The 15,563-nt window shown below is 44.9% G+C and overlaps 2 protein-coding genes across 2 annotated transcripts; both read left to right on the top strand.

The window, feature by feature from the left end:
- Positions 1-2,006: 2,006 nt before the first annotated feature.
- On the top strand, positions 2,007-3,048 carry LOC100515788 (hemoglobin subunit beta; the record flags this gene model as incomplete). The annotated part of the gene is made up of 2 exons (XM_021062378.2): positions 2,007-2,273; positions 2,914-3,048. Coding segments are annotated over 2 exons (387 nt in total), but the record flags the coding sequence as incomplete, so codon positions are not given.
- Positions 3,049-9,668: 6,620 nt separating this feature from the next.
- Positions 9,669-10,923, top strand: HBB (hemoglobin, beta). The gene is given in 3 exon segments (NM_001144841.1): positions 9,669-9,812; positions 9,930-10,152; positions 10,795-10,923. Coding segments are annotated over 3 exon segments (444 nt in total). The 5' UTR covers positions 9,669-9,720.
- Positions 10,924-15,563: the final 4,640 nt, after the last annotated feature.

The following is a 15,563-nucleotide window of genomic DNA, read 5'->3' as shown; positions in this document are numbered from 1 at the left end:
CAATGGAACTAAGAAAAAAGTCAAGTAAGGGACCAGTGTGGCAACGACGCTTGCAGAACTTGACACACAGAGAAATAGAGTGGAGAATTGCCAGCTGATAGCCAGGTTCTCTCTTGATGAAGGAAAAGAATGAACAAAACAGAAAATGCCTAAAAGCCACTTGCTTGGAGCTGGCGATAGGCACAGTCACATTTGTAAAAATCACTCCAAATTCCTGTACCCAAGTCCCTTGCATAAGTGTGAAGTGTCAGGGCTCTGGAATGAAGAGACAAAGCTCAGAGTATGGACCCATTGCCTCGAAAAGCTTGTTAATATTTTTCGGAATCAATTTCCTTCTTTGAAACTCGGGATAAGGATTCCTCCTTCATAAACAAGTTCCAAGGTTTCAAGGGGAATATCTGTCCATTTTGGAAAGGCCAGTGGGGTTGTGTATAGGACATATTATGATCTCTGCTCGTCCCTCTGTGCCCTGTTACAGCCTGCATTCTTGAACGGATTGCATTATTTCTGAGCTTCAGACCTATATACCTATTATCTTAATATCTTGTGTCAGACTGCTGAAAAGTGCATCGAGCACAGAATGTTCAAGACTGAACTCCTGATCGTTTGCTAACTTATTCCTGCTGAGCCTTCCTCTTGTGCCCTCATCTTAAAGGCTATCATGTCATCAATTGCTCAAGCCTGAAAACAGAGATGGCATTTTGACTTCCCTCCCCACTACAGCAGCATCCTATTCGTCTATCATTCCCTCTAACCCTAAATCAATTTATACACTGACACCGGAATAGTTTTTTGAAAAATGCAAATCAAATCATGCCACTCGCTTCATTGAATGCTTCAATAGTTTTACTTGACTTTCAGGTGAAAGAAAAATAATCTGTAATATAGCATAAAGATCCCTCACAGCTTCTTCCTGGCACAAAATATTCCCCTTTGTCACTAGAATCAGTCACACTCCCCATCTTTCTATATGTAAATCATATAGTTTGAATTATTATCCCTGTTATCTTTTAATCAATGTGATGTTGTACAGTTAATCTGTAGGGCCGAATATGAAGCTGTAGTTTGTTTTCATTGCTGTGTGTGTAATATGTCATTCTTTTATTTTCAAATTAGTTAATTTTTGGTCATGCCCGCAGTGTGCAGAAGATCCCAAGGCAGGGTTGAACCTGAGAAACAGCAGTGACCCAAGCCATAGCGGGGATGCCAGGTCCTTAACCTTCTGAGCCACCAGGGAACTCCTTCATCCTTTTACTGTAGCATAATTTTTCTATTTCAGTAAATGAGGAACATCTAATTTGCTACCAAATTTAGAGTCGAATGTATAATGTTACAAATATAATACTGCACATTTCTGTATATTTAAAAGCATAATTGCTAGATCACTGGTTTTGCATATATTCTGCAAACAAAAACTACCAAATATTTTCAAAAGCAGTTATACTACTTTATACTATGACTAGCAAAATATGGAAATTTTTTTATCAACATTTATGGATAAATGGGCCTGGGGGTATATTTGTAGAAGTGGCCCTGACAAAGGTAAAAGAAGCTGGGAAATAAGAGAGGGGAGAATAAATTTGCCTTCCTCCTTTCCTTCTGAGTCAAGACGCAAAAGATAAGCCTTATCTCAGATGAAGGAACCTGGGGATCGAGGATGAATCTTAATTCTCCCAAACCAATGAACTTTTGTTATGCCTTGGGCTGCTCTGCTTCCAGACAGGGAGGGCAGGAGGCTGGGGGGGCATAAAAGGAAGAGCAGGGCCAGCGGCCACCTACACTTGCTTCTGATCCAACCGTATTCATAGCAACTGCACAAACAGACACCATGGTGTGCATCTGTCTGCTGAGGAGTCGGCTGCTGTCCTCGGCCTGCAGGGCAAAGTGAACATGGTTGAACTTGGTGGTGAGGCCCTGGGCAGGCTGGTATCCAGCTTGCAAGGCAGGCTTCAGGAGAGGGAGCGGGAGGTGGGCAGGTGGGGACAGAGCCACCCCTGCCTTTCTGACAGGTGCTGACTCCCTCGGGCCTTGCGCTCTTTTCACCCCTCAGGCTGCTGGTTGTCTACCCCTGGACTCAGAGGTTCTTCGAGTCCTTTGGGGACCTGTCCAATGCCGATGCCGTCATGGGCAATCCCAAGGTGAAGGCCCACGGCAAGAAGGTGCTCCAGTCCTTCAGTGACGGCCTGAAACATCTCGACAACCTCAAGGGCACCTTTGCTAAGCTGAGTGAGCTGCACTGTGACCAGCTGCACGTGGATCCTGAGAACTTCAGGGTGAGTCTGGGGGACCCTCATGTTCTCCTTCTGCTCCTTGGTCATGGCTGAGCTCGTGTCATGAAGAGAGGGCTGAAAGGCAGGATGCCGTTTAGAATGAAAAGGAAGCATTCTGGTTACATCGCTGGGGACTCTGCAGGACCACTGAGTTTCTTTTCCCTCTTCTTATTCACAGCCATCATTTCCTCTTACTCTCTCTTGTTCTCCTCTGTTTTGTTTTGTTTTGTTTTGTTTTTTCCTCTGCGATGTCTTCTCTCTTTTAAGTTAAACTTTTTATTTTGAGTGTTTTGTTAAAAAAAAAAAAACTTTCTTCTTTTAAGCCACTTTAAAAAATGTTATCTAACAGTTACCCCTTATTCTTTCCTTTTGAGGCAAGAAGGATAAAATGTTTATTGCTTCCTGGCATGGTTCTAAAGCATAAAAAGGATAACATAAATTCAAGACTAAGGTAGAAAGAGAGAAACATTTCTAGCTGTCATTCAGGTTGCCATGGGTGGATTCACATCAATAGTAACGTCTACACGGCAGCTCACTTTCTGTTTATCTTCTAGGGGCTCAGCTTGGGATGAGACTGAAATACTCCTGGGTCTAAGCTGGTCCTCTACTAATCAGGCCCTTCCTTTTTATCTCTCTCCCACAGCTCCTGGGCAACGTGATTGTGGTTATACTGGCTCGCCGCTTTGGCAATGACTTCAACCCAGACCTGCAGGCTGCTTTTCAGAAGGTGGTGGCTGGTGTGGCCAATGCCCTGGCCCACTAGTACCACTGAGACCCTGGACTATTTCTTGGTGACCACTGGACTTAGATTCTATCTTCTGAACTTGGGAAATAAGGTCCGCCCTCAAGGGCATGACTTTGGCCTCATAGAGAACTTTTGGCTCGATTCCCTGGTTCATTTCACTCATTTTCTCCCCTTGAGGTATGAAAAGTTCCCTGAGGGTCTACAGATGGGGAACCTTAGTGTCTTATCCAACGACGTCAAGGGATATGAGACAGGGAAGGGGTCATATATGGTCAATAGCGGGTGATGCTTCTACCTCAAAGCAGAAGAAGTGTGCAGAAGATACGAACTACAGAGAGGACAGTGGCCTTACAGAGGGTCTAGGGGGACCTCAAACCCGAGACAAAACCTTCAGGTGAATGCGCTGATCCATTTCCAGCAACTGCTCTCCAAGTGATGTGTTCAGTTAGAGACACAATGATTGCTCGGGAGTCTGTCACGTTTCCTTCCTCCTGCTGCTCTTGCCTGCACAGAGTAGGCAACGCTACGCGACCTCCACTGTTCCTGTTCTAGGAACCACCTCTCTCTCCCATACCCCCAAACACCTCCAGAATTAATCCCACCCGGCATTTCGGGTGAAGCTCAGGGCTCACCCACCACTTGCTCACTCATCTCCCGCCCCTGGTCTCAAGGACTTTTCCAGTATTGCCTAAGGAGAGATCTTTCACGTCTCCCTCCACCCACTTTTCACCCCTCTCTCTCCCCGTCCCTCTTCCACTCCTTCCACGCTCGCTCAGATTCCTGCCTCTTTTCCATCACCCCACATGACTACTCCGCCTTATACAGTAGGCCCTCCCTACACAGTACGAGAAGATTTATTAAGTGAAATAATCAATGAATGAATATTTACTTCTTGTCTTACAACTCCTGCAGCTAGAGGACACCGAACAAACATATCATTACACAGCATCCCTTTGGTGTTAATGCTACAATATACAAAAAGGAAGCACATAGAAAAGTAAAGCACTGATCATTTGTTTTCTCATCATGGGTAGTAAAATGCCTCTGAGCATTATTTTTGTCACAGGTAACACTAGAAGACGTTCTGGGACCTTCTAACTTGTATGCACTTAAAAAATCTATATTATGTTCCTGTTGATGGAACTTACTTTCCCTGAAACAGGGTACATCCTTCTGTAACTGGTGTTTTTATAATAACTCTCCCTTACTATCAGGTTATAGGCAAAGCATTGCAGTTTGCTGCTTTGCCACTCTATTTTGAATTATCTGAAGGCAGAGGGTTTTTTAAAAAATGTATTTATGTGTTTCATCTCAGGTCATCATACACAGTAGGCACTGAGAACTCTTCACCCCTGAATAGGACGTTTAAGGCCCAGAGGGTCACATCCTAGAAGAAGAGACAGCTCAGGAAAAGTTCATAAACATTGCTTTCTCACTCCCGAGTCCAGAAAGTCACCGTAAGACTCACACCTTAGGAGAAGAGGATATCGAAGTGTTTGAAAGACCGCGAAAGAAGACGCTGGGATTTGTCACTTGGAAATGAAGACATAAAGACGTCCCGTGTCCGCTTTTGCTCCTCCACCTCTGGAGTTGGCCAGTGAGTCTAGACAAGAAGTTGGGCCTGAATTCCCGACAGTGGAGAAGTCGAGAGAACCTCACTCACGTGGGATTTGGATCGAGCACAAAAAATTACTCTATACCAGGAGTTGGTGTCTCCACATCAGGAGCGGGGAGCCCAAGGGATGGAAAGAGGGTGGCAGCCTGTTTTATGTTTCCATTCCTTGTCATTTGTAAATAAAAAATCAATTCCCTAATCCTGGATTTAACTGTATTTGGTAATTTACCCAATGATTATTTCTATTTCCTCCCTATCTCGTTGCTTTACAGACTATGTTCAGTGTGTCTGAATGAAGATGGGTTATATGTTTGAAAGAAAGAAAGATGGAAAGAAACAGGAGGCAAGGAAAGAGGAGGGGAGGAGAGGGGGCTGAAGGAAGAAGAAAGGAGAGGAGAGAGAAAGAGAGGTAAATAATATTGAGTACCATCATGATTTTAAAATCCAATTAATTTAACGTCAGGGGGATTTAGCATGATATTCCAGACGACCCACTGCTCGAGTCTCAGAGACGTACCTTGAAGATTTGGCTTTAGGAATTAATACTTCTCATATTTGCAAAGGGTGCCCAGACGGAAGCCAAGACCCTGTCCCTAAAATTATATAGCTTCTAGTTTAACTTGGGAAATACCCCCTTTGCTCTTGATAAATCAACACCATGGTCCACTTACTCTGAATGACCATCTGAGCCCAGTGGAGGAAATATTAATATGGAACAAATAGACTAAGGCATGAATTGTTCTATAACAATGAGAATACACTTTATCAACGTTATGGCTATAGGGACTTTATGGTGTTTAGAGAGAAATATGACCCCCTTTTTTTTCAAATTAGTTAAATTATACTATTCCTTAACTCTTCTGTATGGATCACCTAGTTTCTCTGAGTTCCACTGTTCCTGGAGTGTTTTTGCTTTATTTAATTTTATTTATTTTGTTTTATTTTCCTTCATTATTTTTGAAAGAAAGCTAAAATTGAGGTAACTAAGAGATGGCCCATCTGGGAGATAAGAGTAAATAATAACTGTGCTTTATGTTACCTGGAAAATATAGGTCAGATGGCTGAAATGATTACTTGGGGAATTTAATTTTTTTTCTTTTTTTTTTTTTTGTCTTTTCTAAGGCTGCACCTGTGGCATATGGAGGTTCCCAGCCTAGGGCTAAGGGTCTAATCGGAGCTGTAGCCACTGGCCTACACCACAGCCACAGCAACGCTGGATCCTTAACCCACTGAACAAGGACAACTTCATGGTTCCCAGTTGGATTCGTTAACCACTGCGCCACGACAACTCCCACTTGGGGAATTTAAAATTGGACACGAGAAGTTCCCACTGTGGCTCGGTGGATTAAGTCTCTGACCTCAGCGGCTCGGGTAGCTGCGGAGGCCCGGGTTCGATCCCCAGCCTAGTATAGTGGGTTAAAGGATCTGGCATTGCTGCAGTTGTGGCCTAGGTCGCAACTCCAGGTTGGATTCAATCTCTGGTTCATATGCTGCTGACACTGCCATTACAAAATTAAAGACCTTGAACACTAGAGCACGTGCAGCAGAGATGAACGTAGTTTCTGAAACAAATGACAAGACCACACATCCCTGGGCGAACGTCAGGATTCCCTTGAAGAAGGTTAGTGTGCATCCTCTTACTGGTATTACACCCGGCCTGTACTGGTACAGAAGACGGGAAGTTAGGTAAACTTGACAGGCTGGTGTAAGGGAAAAGAACTCCCTGTCTCTCGTGGGGACGTGTGCGTGTGTGTGTGTGTGTGTGTGTGCGCGCGAGAGAGAGAGTCAGGGTGTCTCGTGTGTACTCTGTGTGTGTACACATGTTTAGTGCCCACTGGTCTGAAATTAAAATAGAGCAGACATCCACAGCATACAAGGAAGCTCCCAATGGTGGAGGTGGCAGCGGGCTAAGAAGATTCCAGACCCTTTGAGCGCTGATCTGGATTTGAGCTTAAGGCTCTGGACATAATCCCATTTATCACTGTTCACCCTCTCCTGCTTTTGCCAGGGAAGTCTGATCTCTTGCTGCCTATGACAACGTGCAGCCTTGTCCCTTCAAGGTCAGGGACAGAAAGCAAAGCCTGTCTCACCCTCGGTCATACTAAGTGGCAATGATGAAAGACAGCGCGGCTCTTGCCCTGAGACGAAGACCCTGGCGGCTGCAGTTAACTGTTCGTACAAAAGAGTGGTTCCTAGGCCATCTATGGCAGAGGAAGGCAGAAGAAAGAAGACAGAATATAAGAATTTATGAACTGCTACTCAGCCATTGAAAAAAGGATGAAAATTTGCCATTGAAACAACATGTATTCACCTGGAGGGTATCATGCTTAGTGAAATTAGTGAGACAGGGAAAGACACACGCTGTATATTGTCCCTTAACATGTGAAATCCAAAAACCAAACACACGAATATAATAAAGCTGAAGCAGACTCACAGATAGAGAGAAAAAACTAGTGATTTCCAGTCTGGAAGGAGAGGGTCAGGGAGAGGGAGAGGAGATTAAGAGATACGAACTGCGACGTATTAAAAAAACCACCACATTAAGACATGGAAATATGGCACAGCATAGGGAATACAGCCCGTACTATAACTTTAAATGGAGCGTAATCTCTAAAAATATTGACTCACTCTGTGTAGACTAACTATACTTAAAAAAATCAATTAATTAAAATTAAAATAAAGAGAATTTAGGAAAACTGCTTCTGAAAACAGGAAGCGGCCCCTCTTTAAGGACGGGCTGCTCTCTGCCGATCAAGACCACAGCAGTGTAGCCTTGGCAATTTTGCTCTTCACAGGAAAACACAGATGTTTTCCTTATTCTCATTTGGTAAGGTCTAGGAGTTTTCCATGACAGGTTTCCTGCAAAGATGCATTCCAACTTCTCCAAAAGAGGTGTTGCATATACAATATGCCTGACCTCTGATATCAGGGCTGTGAAACAGAGACTTGAAAACAGTATGAATGCAAAAGATAAAGTGCATGGAAGTTTAAACTTCATAAATGAAACTCAAAACCTAAAGGTCACACCAAACGTGGGAGCTTTTTAAAAAATTGTTTCTTTTGTTCTTAACATTGAGATCATGCGAAAGACCTCTTTTCCTCAGAGTCAACATGTGGAATATTTTTCCCCAGGGATGGACCAATCGTAAGGCCCTCTTGGCTTCAGGATTTGAGCAAAAGGAATATAAATTGAAAATGTTTAAATGCTATTTTTTTTACCCCTATCATGTTGTATGGGCATGTAATTTCACCCCAACCTCTAGACAGCCAGACGAGAGCTAAGCCTTTTCTGCATGTCTGAGAATTGTCATAGTGAAATTTGTCCTTAATGGGGCTTGGAGCAGGTGAAAGCGAGGAGTCTTTATTTCATCTAGCAATGGGAGCGACAATAAAACTGAGCAACGAGAGTGGGAGTTTTATGAATTTCTTTGCAAACACTTAGAAACAGAGGAGTCCTTTCTTCTTCTAAAAACATTTGAGTCGGAGGTTCAGAGCCTTAGGGCTGACAGGATGAGAGATTCTTCTTAAATATGCGTTGCCAGCAATGGCTCAGGAGAGAGGAAGTGGATGCTAGACATCAAGGCGCCTGAATAAGGAGAAGATTCTAAGGTAGACAAACCACGATGGTTCAAAGCCTATGGCCCTTTTCTTACCGAAAGGAATGGGAATTCGGGAAAAGGGGAGAAGCTGCAGGTGGTGGAGCTGATGGAAGGGAGGGAGATGAGGAACAGGGTCCCGGGGCTGAGATCCTATGAGAGGCTGGCTCAGAAACACGGGCTGCTTCGGCGCTTCTCAGCGCACAGCACACGCCCTGTGTTTCAGCAGGACAAGCAGACGTCTACACTTGGGAAGACTTCCTGCCTAGGAACTTGGTAGGATTCGTTACGCGGGGAAGAGAAAGGGTGAAGGGATGTTGGAGGGATACTGGAAAAGCTGCGTAGGTGGAAGGGTAAATTCTGGTGAAGGCAGGTGTAAACAAACGAAATATACAGAGGAGACAGGACTGTGGGTGATGAGTTTCAACAAAAGACATGATGGTAAGCTCAGCATGCCAAGTGGCCGGGGGCAGAAAGAAACACTCTGAGCCAAGGTGGCAAAGCTGCTCCAAAGCTCCACCCCTCCTTTTATTTTTTCATTTTATAATGATTTTTATTTTGTCCATGACAGCTGGTTTACAGGTTTCTGTCACTTCCTTTTAAATCACGGGGAAGCTTCCCTGATTCCCCAGCCCTTTTTCCAGGTCAGCGCAGGGAAAAAACATGTTCTCTGTCCCTGGTTATACTGTTTAGAAACATCACCTCCCTCGGCGTTACTACAACTTGGGGGTTGCAATTTATTCCTTGCTTCTTTGTATTTCTTACCACATTGAGAGAGCTCTAGGTTTTCATCCGCAGATTCCCAAACCTTCGCAGAGGAGCTGTTTCACAGGACCGTGATTCAAGTTTACTCTACTTTTCCATCATTTATTTGGTCATATGTTTAAATGAAGAAAGAAAGGAATGAAGATACATGAATGAAATGAGTATTTGTTTTCTTACCAGCAGGACTGAATACAAATGAAGAGAAGAAAAATACGCACATTTAGGACTTGGGCAGAGGTTTTATCCACGCTCTCCTTGTGGTTATTTCCCATATTCAGAAGGCACAGGAGAGGATTCGTCTGTATGGTCCTAAATTGAACCACAGTGGTCAAATCCCTCCACTTTCTGCTCCTTGGATTCTTCGTTTGTGTACTAAGAAAATGGGGAGGCAGTCTCTAAGAGATTGCTACAGTGGGACTCAACTCTAAAAGTTGTACAGACTTGCTAAGGAGGATGAAATTAGTAGCACTTTGCACTGTGAGGATGGGACCTAGAGCTCCCCAGAGAAGGGCTGAAGGTCTGAAGTTGGTGCCAGGAACGCCGAAGACAGGTATACTGTCAACATTCAAGCCTCACCCTGTGGAACCACGCCCTGGCCTGGGCCAATCTGCTCCCAGAAGCAGGGAGGGCAGGAGGCTGGGGGGGCATAAAAGGAAGAGCAGAGCCAGCGGCCACCTACATTTGCTTCTGACACAACCGTGTTCACTAGCAACTGCACAAACAGACAACATGGTGCATCTGTCTGCTGAAGAGAAGGAGGCCGTCCTCGGCCTGTGGGGCAAAGTGAATGTGGACGAAGTTGGTGGTGAGGCCCTGGGCAGGTTGGTATCCAGGGCTTCAGGAGAGGGAGCGGGAGGTGGGCAGGTGGGGACAGAGCCACCCCTGCCTTTCTGACAGGTGCTGACTCCCTCGGGCCTTGCGCTCTTTTCACCCCTCAGGCTGCTGGTTGTCTACCCCTGGACTCAGAGGTTCTTCGAGTCCTTTGGGGACCTGTCCAATGCCGATGCCGTCATGGGCAATCCCAAGGTGAAGGCCCACGGCAAGAAGGTGCTCCAGTCCTTCAGTGACGGCCTGAAACATCTCGACAACCTCAAGGGCACCTTTGCTAAGCTGAGCGAGCTGCACTGTGACCAGCTGCACGTGGATCCTGAGAACTTCAGGGTGAGTCTGGGGGACCCTCATGTTCTCCTTCTGCTCCTTGGTCATGGCTGAGCTCGTGTCATGAAGAGAGGGCTGAAAGGCAGGATGCCGTTTAGAATGAAAAGGAAGCATTCTGGTTACATCGCTGGGGACTCTGCAGGACCACTGAGTTTCTTTTCCCTCTTCTTATTCACAGCCATCATTTCCTCTTACTCTCTCTTGTTCTCCTCTGTTTTGTTTTGTTTTGTTTTGTTTTTTTTTCCTCTGCGATGTCTTCTCTCTTTTAAGTTAAACTTTTTATTTTGAGTGTTTTGTTAAAAAAAAAAAACTTTCTTCTTTTAAGCCACTTTAAAAAATGTTATCTAACAGTTGCCCCTTATTCTTTCCTTTTGAGGCAAGAAGGATAAAATGTTTATTGCTTCCTGGCATGGTTCTAAAGCATAAAAAGGATAACATAAATTCAAGACTAAGGTAGAAAGAGAGAAACATTTCTAGCTGTCATTCAGGTTGCCATGGGTGGATTCACATCAATAGTAACGTCTACACGGCAGCTCACTTTCTGTTTATCTTCTAGGGGCTCAGCTTGGGATGAGACTGAAATACTCCTGGGTCTAAGCTGGTCCTCTACTAATCAGGCCCTTCCTTTTTATCTCTCTCCCACAGCTCCTGGGCAACGTGATAGTGGTTGTTCTGGCTCGCCGCCTTGGCCATGACTTCAACCCGGATGTGCAGGCTGCTTTTCAGAAGGTGGTGGCTGGTGTGGCCAATGCCCTGGCCCACAAGTACCACTAAGTTCCCCTTCCTGATTTCCAGGAGGAGCCCTTTTTCCTCTGAACCCAAAAACTGGATATGGAAATATTATGAAGAGTTTTGAGCATCTGGCCTCTGCGTAATAAAAACATTTATTTTCATTGCACTGGTTTTTTAAAATTATTTCAGTGTCTCTCACTCAGATGGGCATATGGGAATGAAAGGTATTATAAAAAAATATAAATAAATGAGGGGCTAATTGAGACTTTGAAGAAAGCTCTCTGTACCTTGGACCCCATGAAAGGAGTGGTTGTAAAGCACGCATGTGAGTGGGAATACACTTATACCTCTTCCTTTCCTTTAGAAAAGGAATCAAGCTTGATTGGCGAGTTCGATTACTGTGATGTTTCATTAAAATCAATTATTTCACTTAACGTTCCTTGTCAATGTTTGCTCTCTCTTTGATTGTCCGGAATCCACCAGGTTCCTCTGCCTAAAGACACCGTGTTCCTCTAAGACTTTTCCTTGCACGTTGTCCTGCCTCATGGCTCCTCCTCCCCTGGCCACCCTTGTCCTTTCCTCCATCATCTTATAAAGATGCGCAGGCAGGACAGAGCGCACAGGAGCGGTAGTTTTTGCCTCTTCCCTTCAGCCTTTCACAGCCTCTGCTGGAAGAAGGGCTGTGATACAGAGGACTGAAGAGACTCTAAAAAGGGGCTTGATTTTTCACTGCTGTCCTGGAACCCTTCATGGGCTTACACTCAATGGAGTCCATTCTCCTGAGGATGCTCAGGCGTCCACATCCAGGAAGTGACTGGGAGTTGGCTCTCTTCCTTCGTCTGTCCCCACTAGTCTCCATGCGTCTGTCATGGTTAGCATGGTGCTACCGGCAGCCATGCAGGCCAATTTAAGGTTCTCGCTCAGGAGCCACATCTCTAGCTGCTTGACTCTGGAAGTAAGAGATGAATTTCAAGTAGTCCTGGTCCCCTCCTTCATGCCAACCCTGAATCTAGTTAGGAAGATTCTGGAGGCAATGCATCTCACAAGTGACCGTAGATGTGTGTACAAGGCTTGATGGGATCAGAGGGTGACATCCTTGGTGTGAAATGAATGATAAAGATAAGCAGATACTTATCCGAAGGAGAAACAACTCAGAAAAGAAAGGGAGGGTTGGGAGTTCCCATTGTGGCACAGAGGAAATGAATCCAACCAGTATCCCATGAGGATGTAGGTTCAGTCCCTGGCCTCGGTCAATGGGTGGGGCATCTGGCATTGTAAGGTTGCAGCTGTGGTATAGGTTGCAGACAATGCTTGGATCCTGTGCTGCTGTGACTGTGGTGTAGGCTGGCAGCTGTAGCTCTGATTTAGCCCCTAGCCTGGGAACTTCCACATGCCACAGGTACAGCCCTAAAAAAAAAAAAAAAAAGGAAAGAAAGAGAGGGAGTTCCTGCTGGGGCACAGCGGGTTAAGGACCTGACTGCAGCAGTTCGGATTGCTGCAGAGGCACAGGTTTGATCTCCGACCCCACTCAGTGGGTTAAAGGATCCAGCATTGCTGCAGCTGCACTGTAGGTCACAGGTGTGGCTGGGATTCAACCCTGGCCCGGGAACCTCCATATACCGCAGGTGCACCTATAAAACAAAACTTTAAGAAAGGGAAAATAGCATATGCCAAATCCCTGATGTCTGGGTATTCTTTGAATTTTGAGTAAGTAGGAAAGCCCACTGAAGCAAAACTGCCCTGGAATGGAAAAGGGAGGGAATAGAATAGATCAGAACAGAACAGAACAGAATAGATAGAATATGATGGAATAAACAGAATATGGGTATGAACAGAGATTTTGGTGAACACATGGAATGTATATTTAAAATGAAAAATTCACAAGCAAGAGGATATAATCCAGCCATTATACATAAGATGGCCACAGTTAATTGACAATAAAACACATTTAACCGTTTAGAACATGATTTTGATATCAGACAGCCTGACTTGAAAACATTACCACTTATTAGCTCTGACCTTATGAAAAATCAGCTAAGTTTGCTGACCTTCATTTTTCTAACCTGTAAAATATCCCAAATGATATATGTCCATCTTTTGGTGCGACGGTAATGATTCAATGAGATCAAGCGTACGAACAAAAAGTTATTGCAACATCTGACACTTTACAATGTTTGACGCATGGCTCAGCCAAAGTAAACTAAATTGTGTTTTTGTTTCCAGGAATAATAAGGGTAGAAGGGCCATCACTGATAATGATGCCTGAAATAGCTGTCTTCTACAAGGGAAAAATCATAACTGGAAATGTTATTTCTTGTCTGGTGCCACCCCTGAACCGCCCCCTCTTACATGCAGGGATCCCTGTGATTTGTTCATCCCCGAATAGCCACAGCTGAATGTATCCGTCGGGGTCCAATGAGGAGACTGAAATCCATCGTTAAGTAGAAGAGAAGATTGAAGAAAAGGAAGACTGACTGATAAGGAGTGAAGAGGACTCGAAAACTCCGAGAGAAGAAGATAGAGGAAGCAGTTACTGTTCCTAGTGCTGAGGTAGAGCATGCAAGCGAGGGACAGGGTGAGAGAGCATGCCCAAGCTCAGTGCATCGCTGCAAACAAATTGAGGCTGCAAAGCTTTCTGAAGGGAGGAGTATACACAGCCGCCCCCTGGAGTGCCGTGTCAGCAGCATGTATTAAAAATCGGCTCCCTGGCTGCCGGGGGAAGCTACTCAAGTGAAGGAGCAGCACCGCCATCAAGGGACGACCAAGGGACCCAAGAGGGTGTCAGAGGGAGCCGTTTGCAGGCGGGGCTGCCCTGGCTGTCCTCCACTGCAAAGCCAGGTGTGGTGGAGCCTGGCCCTGCAGAGGCTGAGCACCTGGCCGTAGCCTGGTGCTGTAGAAACGGAGGTGGTGGCAGGGAGCTGCCTGGAGAACCACACCAGAACTAAGAAGAGGATCCCCTCTCTCCTCGGTGCTTCTCTCCAGAACACTCTCCTGAGAAAGTTTAACGTGGTGCCCATTGGCAAAGGAGAATTTTGTCAGAACTTGTATCAGAGTCTACCTCCGTTATCACAGAATGGGCAATTAAGAGTGGGTTAGAATCAAGAGGCAATGCACTGATAACTGACACACCTGACACACAGCAGGTGCTTGTGTCACTTTAGAGTACACAGGGCCACATGTAAGAAAAACCCGATGAGAACTAGCGAATGATGAAGCAGTGTTTAGAGGCTTATGAAATCACTAAAACAGCAGGGCAGACTTTATCACTGTTTGCATTAACCACTTCCCCTCTGTATAAATCTGCTATCTTTTTCAGATTATTCAGATGCTGGGCAAACAAACGGTGTATGTTTATTGTTTTCCCACATCCCACAGAAAGATGGTTCACATAACTTCCACTGTTTTTGTTTTGTTTCCATGATGAGCATAACATTTCAGATTCAAGCCCAGAGGCTGACTTTATAGCAGATTCTCAACACCGCTCCATAAACGGTTTTATGTTATTGTTTCCATTTATCTTTCCTGCTTACATTGTTGTCACTTCTAACATACTTAGCAACTGTTCATGTTTTCTTGTAAATTCCACAGTAACATGTTGCTGTTGCTGAGTATTTCCAAGAAGAGATAATAAGAGCATAGAAGCATTGCTGCTGATACACTCTAAAAAAGGTCTAAAAAATCCTGCCGTGCCCAGAAGCTGGATCTGCAGTGAGTCCTTGGGCCCTTTGAAATGTCTCAGGTGTCAAATGGCCCTCACCCGAAACTCCTGTCTGTCGTCTTCAGACTCTGGACTTGGGATGGACCCTGTCTCTTGTTGAACATTCCACAGAGTCACGGGTCCACATATGACTCAGTATGCAAGGAAGCAAACAAGACATCAACTGAAGTGCCTTTGAAAGCCAAGGAATATTCAGAAAAGCAAAATGTGAAGTCAAGAAAAAGTCAAGGATTGATAAGGGTCTCCACTTCTCTTTGCCAAAGATAACTGGCAAAATTGATAGAAGAGTCTGATCAGGTCTGCTGGCTGCTAGGACATGCCCACAGCCTCGCTGTGTACGCTTCCATTTTTCTTAGATTATCCATGAAAAAACCTACAATTGCACACCCGAGTCTTTACCTGTTCTTCTATGTGCACGATGAGAGAAATTTTGTTACTCGCCACTCTTTACCTCTTTAGTTCAGTTTTATTCAATAAGCATTTAGACCAGTCCTACATATTAACCTATGAAATACGGAAGTCTGGGAGTTCCTGCCGTGGCTCAGCGGAAACCAATCCAACTAGTATCCACGAGGACGCAGGCTCAGTCCCTGGCCTCACTTACGGATCCATCAGTGTTGCCATGAGCTGTGGTGCAGGTTGCAGACGAGGCTGGGATCTGGCATGGCTGTGGCTGTGATGTAGGCTGGCGGCTACAGCTCCGATTCAACCCCTAGCCTCCGTATGCTGCAGGTGCAGCCCTAAAAAAAAGGCAATACATACATACATATAGACTGTTCTAGGTGCTGGAGGTTTAAAAAAAAAATGTCATTTTTGCCCTCACAAAAATATAAGCAATTTAGTCCAAGCTCATTCTGCTTCTTTAAAGATGCTCTACCGTTCTCTTCCTCAGATGAATGTGGCAATAGAATATTCCCACGCAGATGTAGGATGCAGCTCTTGGTGCATTTAAGTTGAAGATTGT

This window comes from Sus scrofa, chromosome 9 (genome assembly GCF_054392235.1).
Source record: "Sus scrofa isolate SSC_HxYL_T2T_F1_AM1 chromosome 9, Sscrofa_HxYL_maternal_Yorkshire_Landrace_v2.0, whole genome shotgun sequence".
In the NCBI taxonomy this organism is placed as follows: domain Eukaryota; kingdom Metazoa; phylum Chordata; class Mammalia; order Artiodactyla; family Suidae; genus Sus; species Sus scrofa.
The sequence above is the reverse complement of the archived record's forward strand: the minus strand, read 5'-3'. Positions and strand labels throughout refer to the sequence as shown.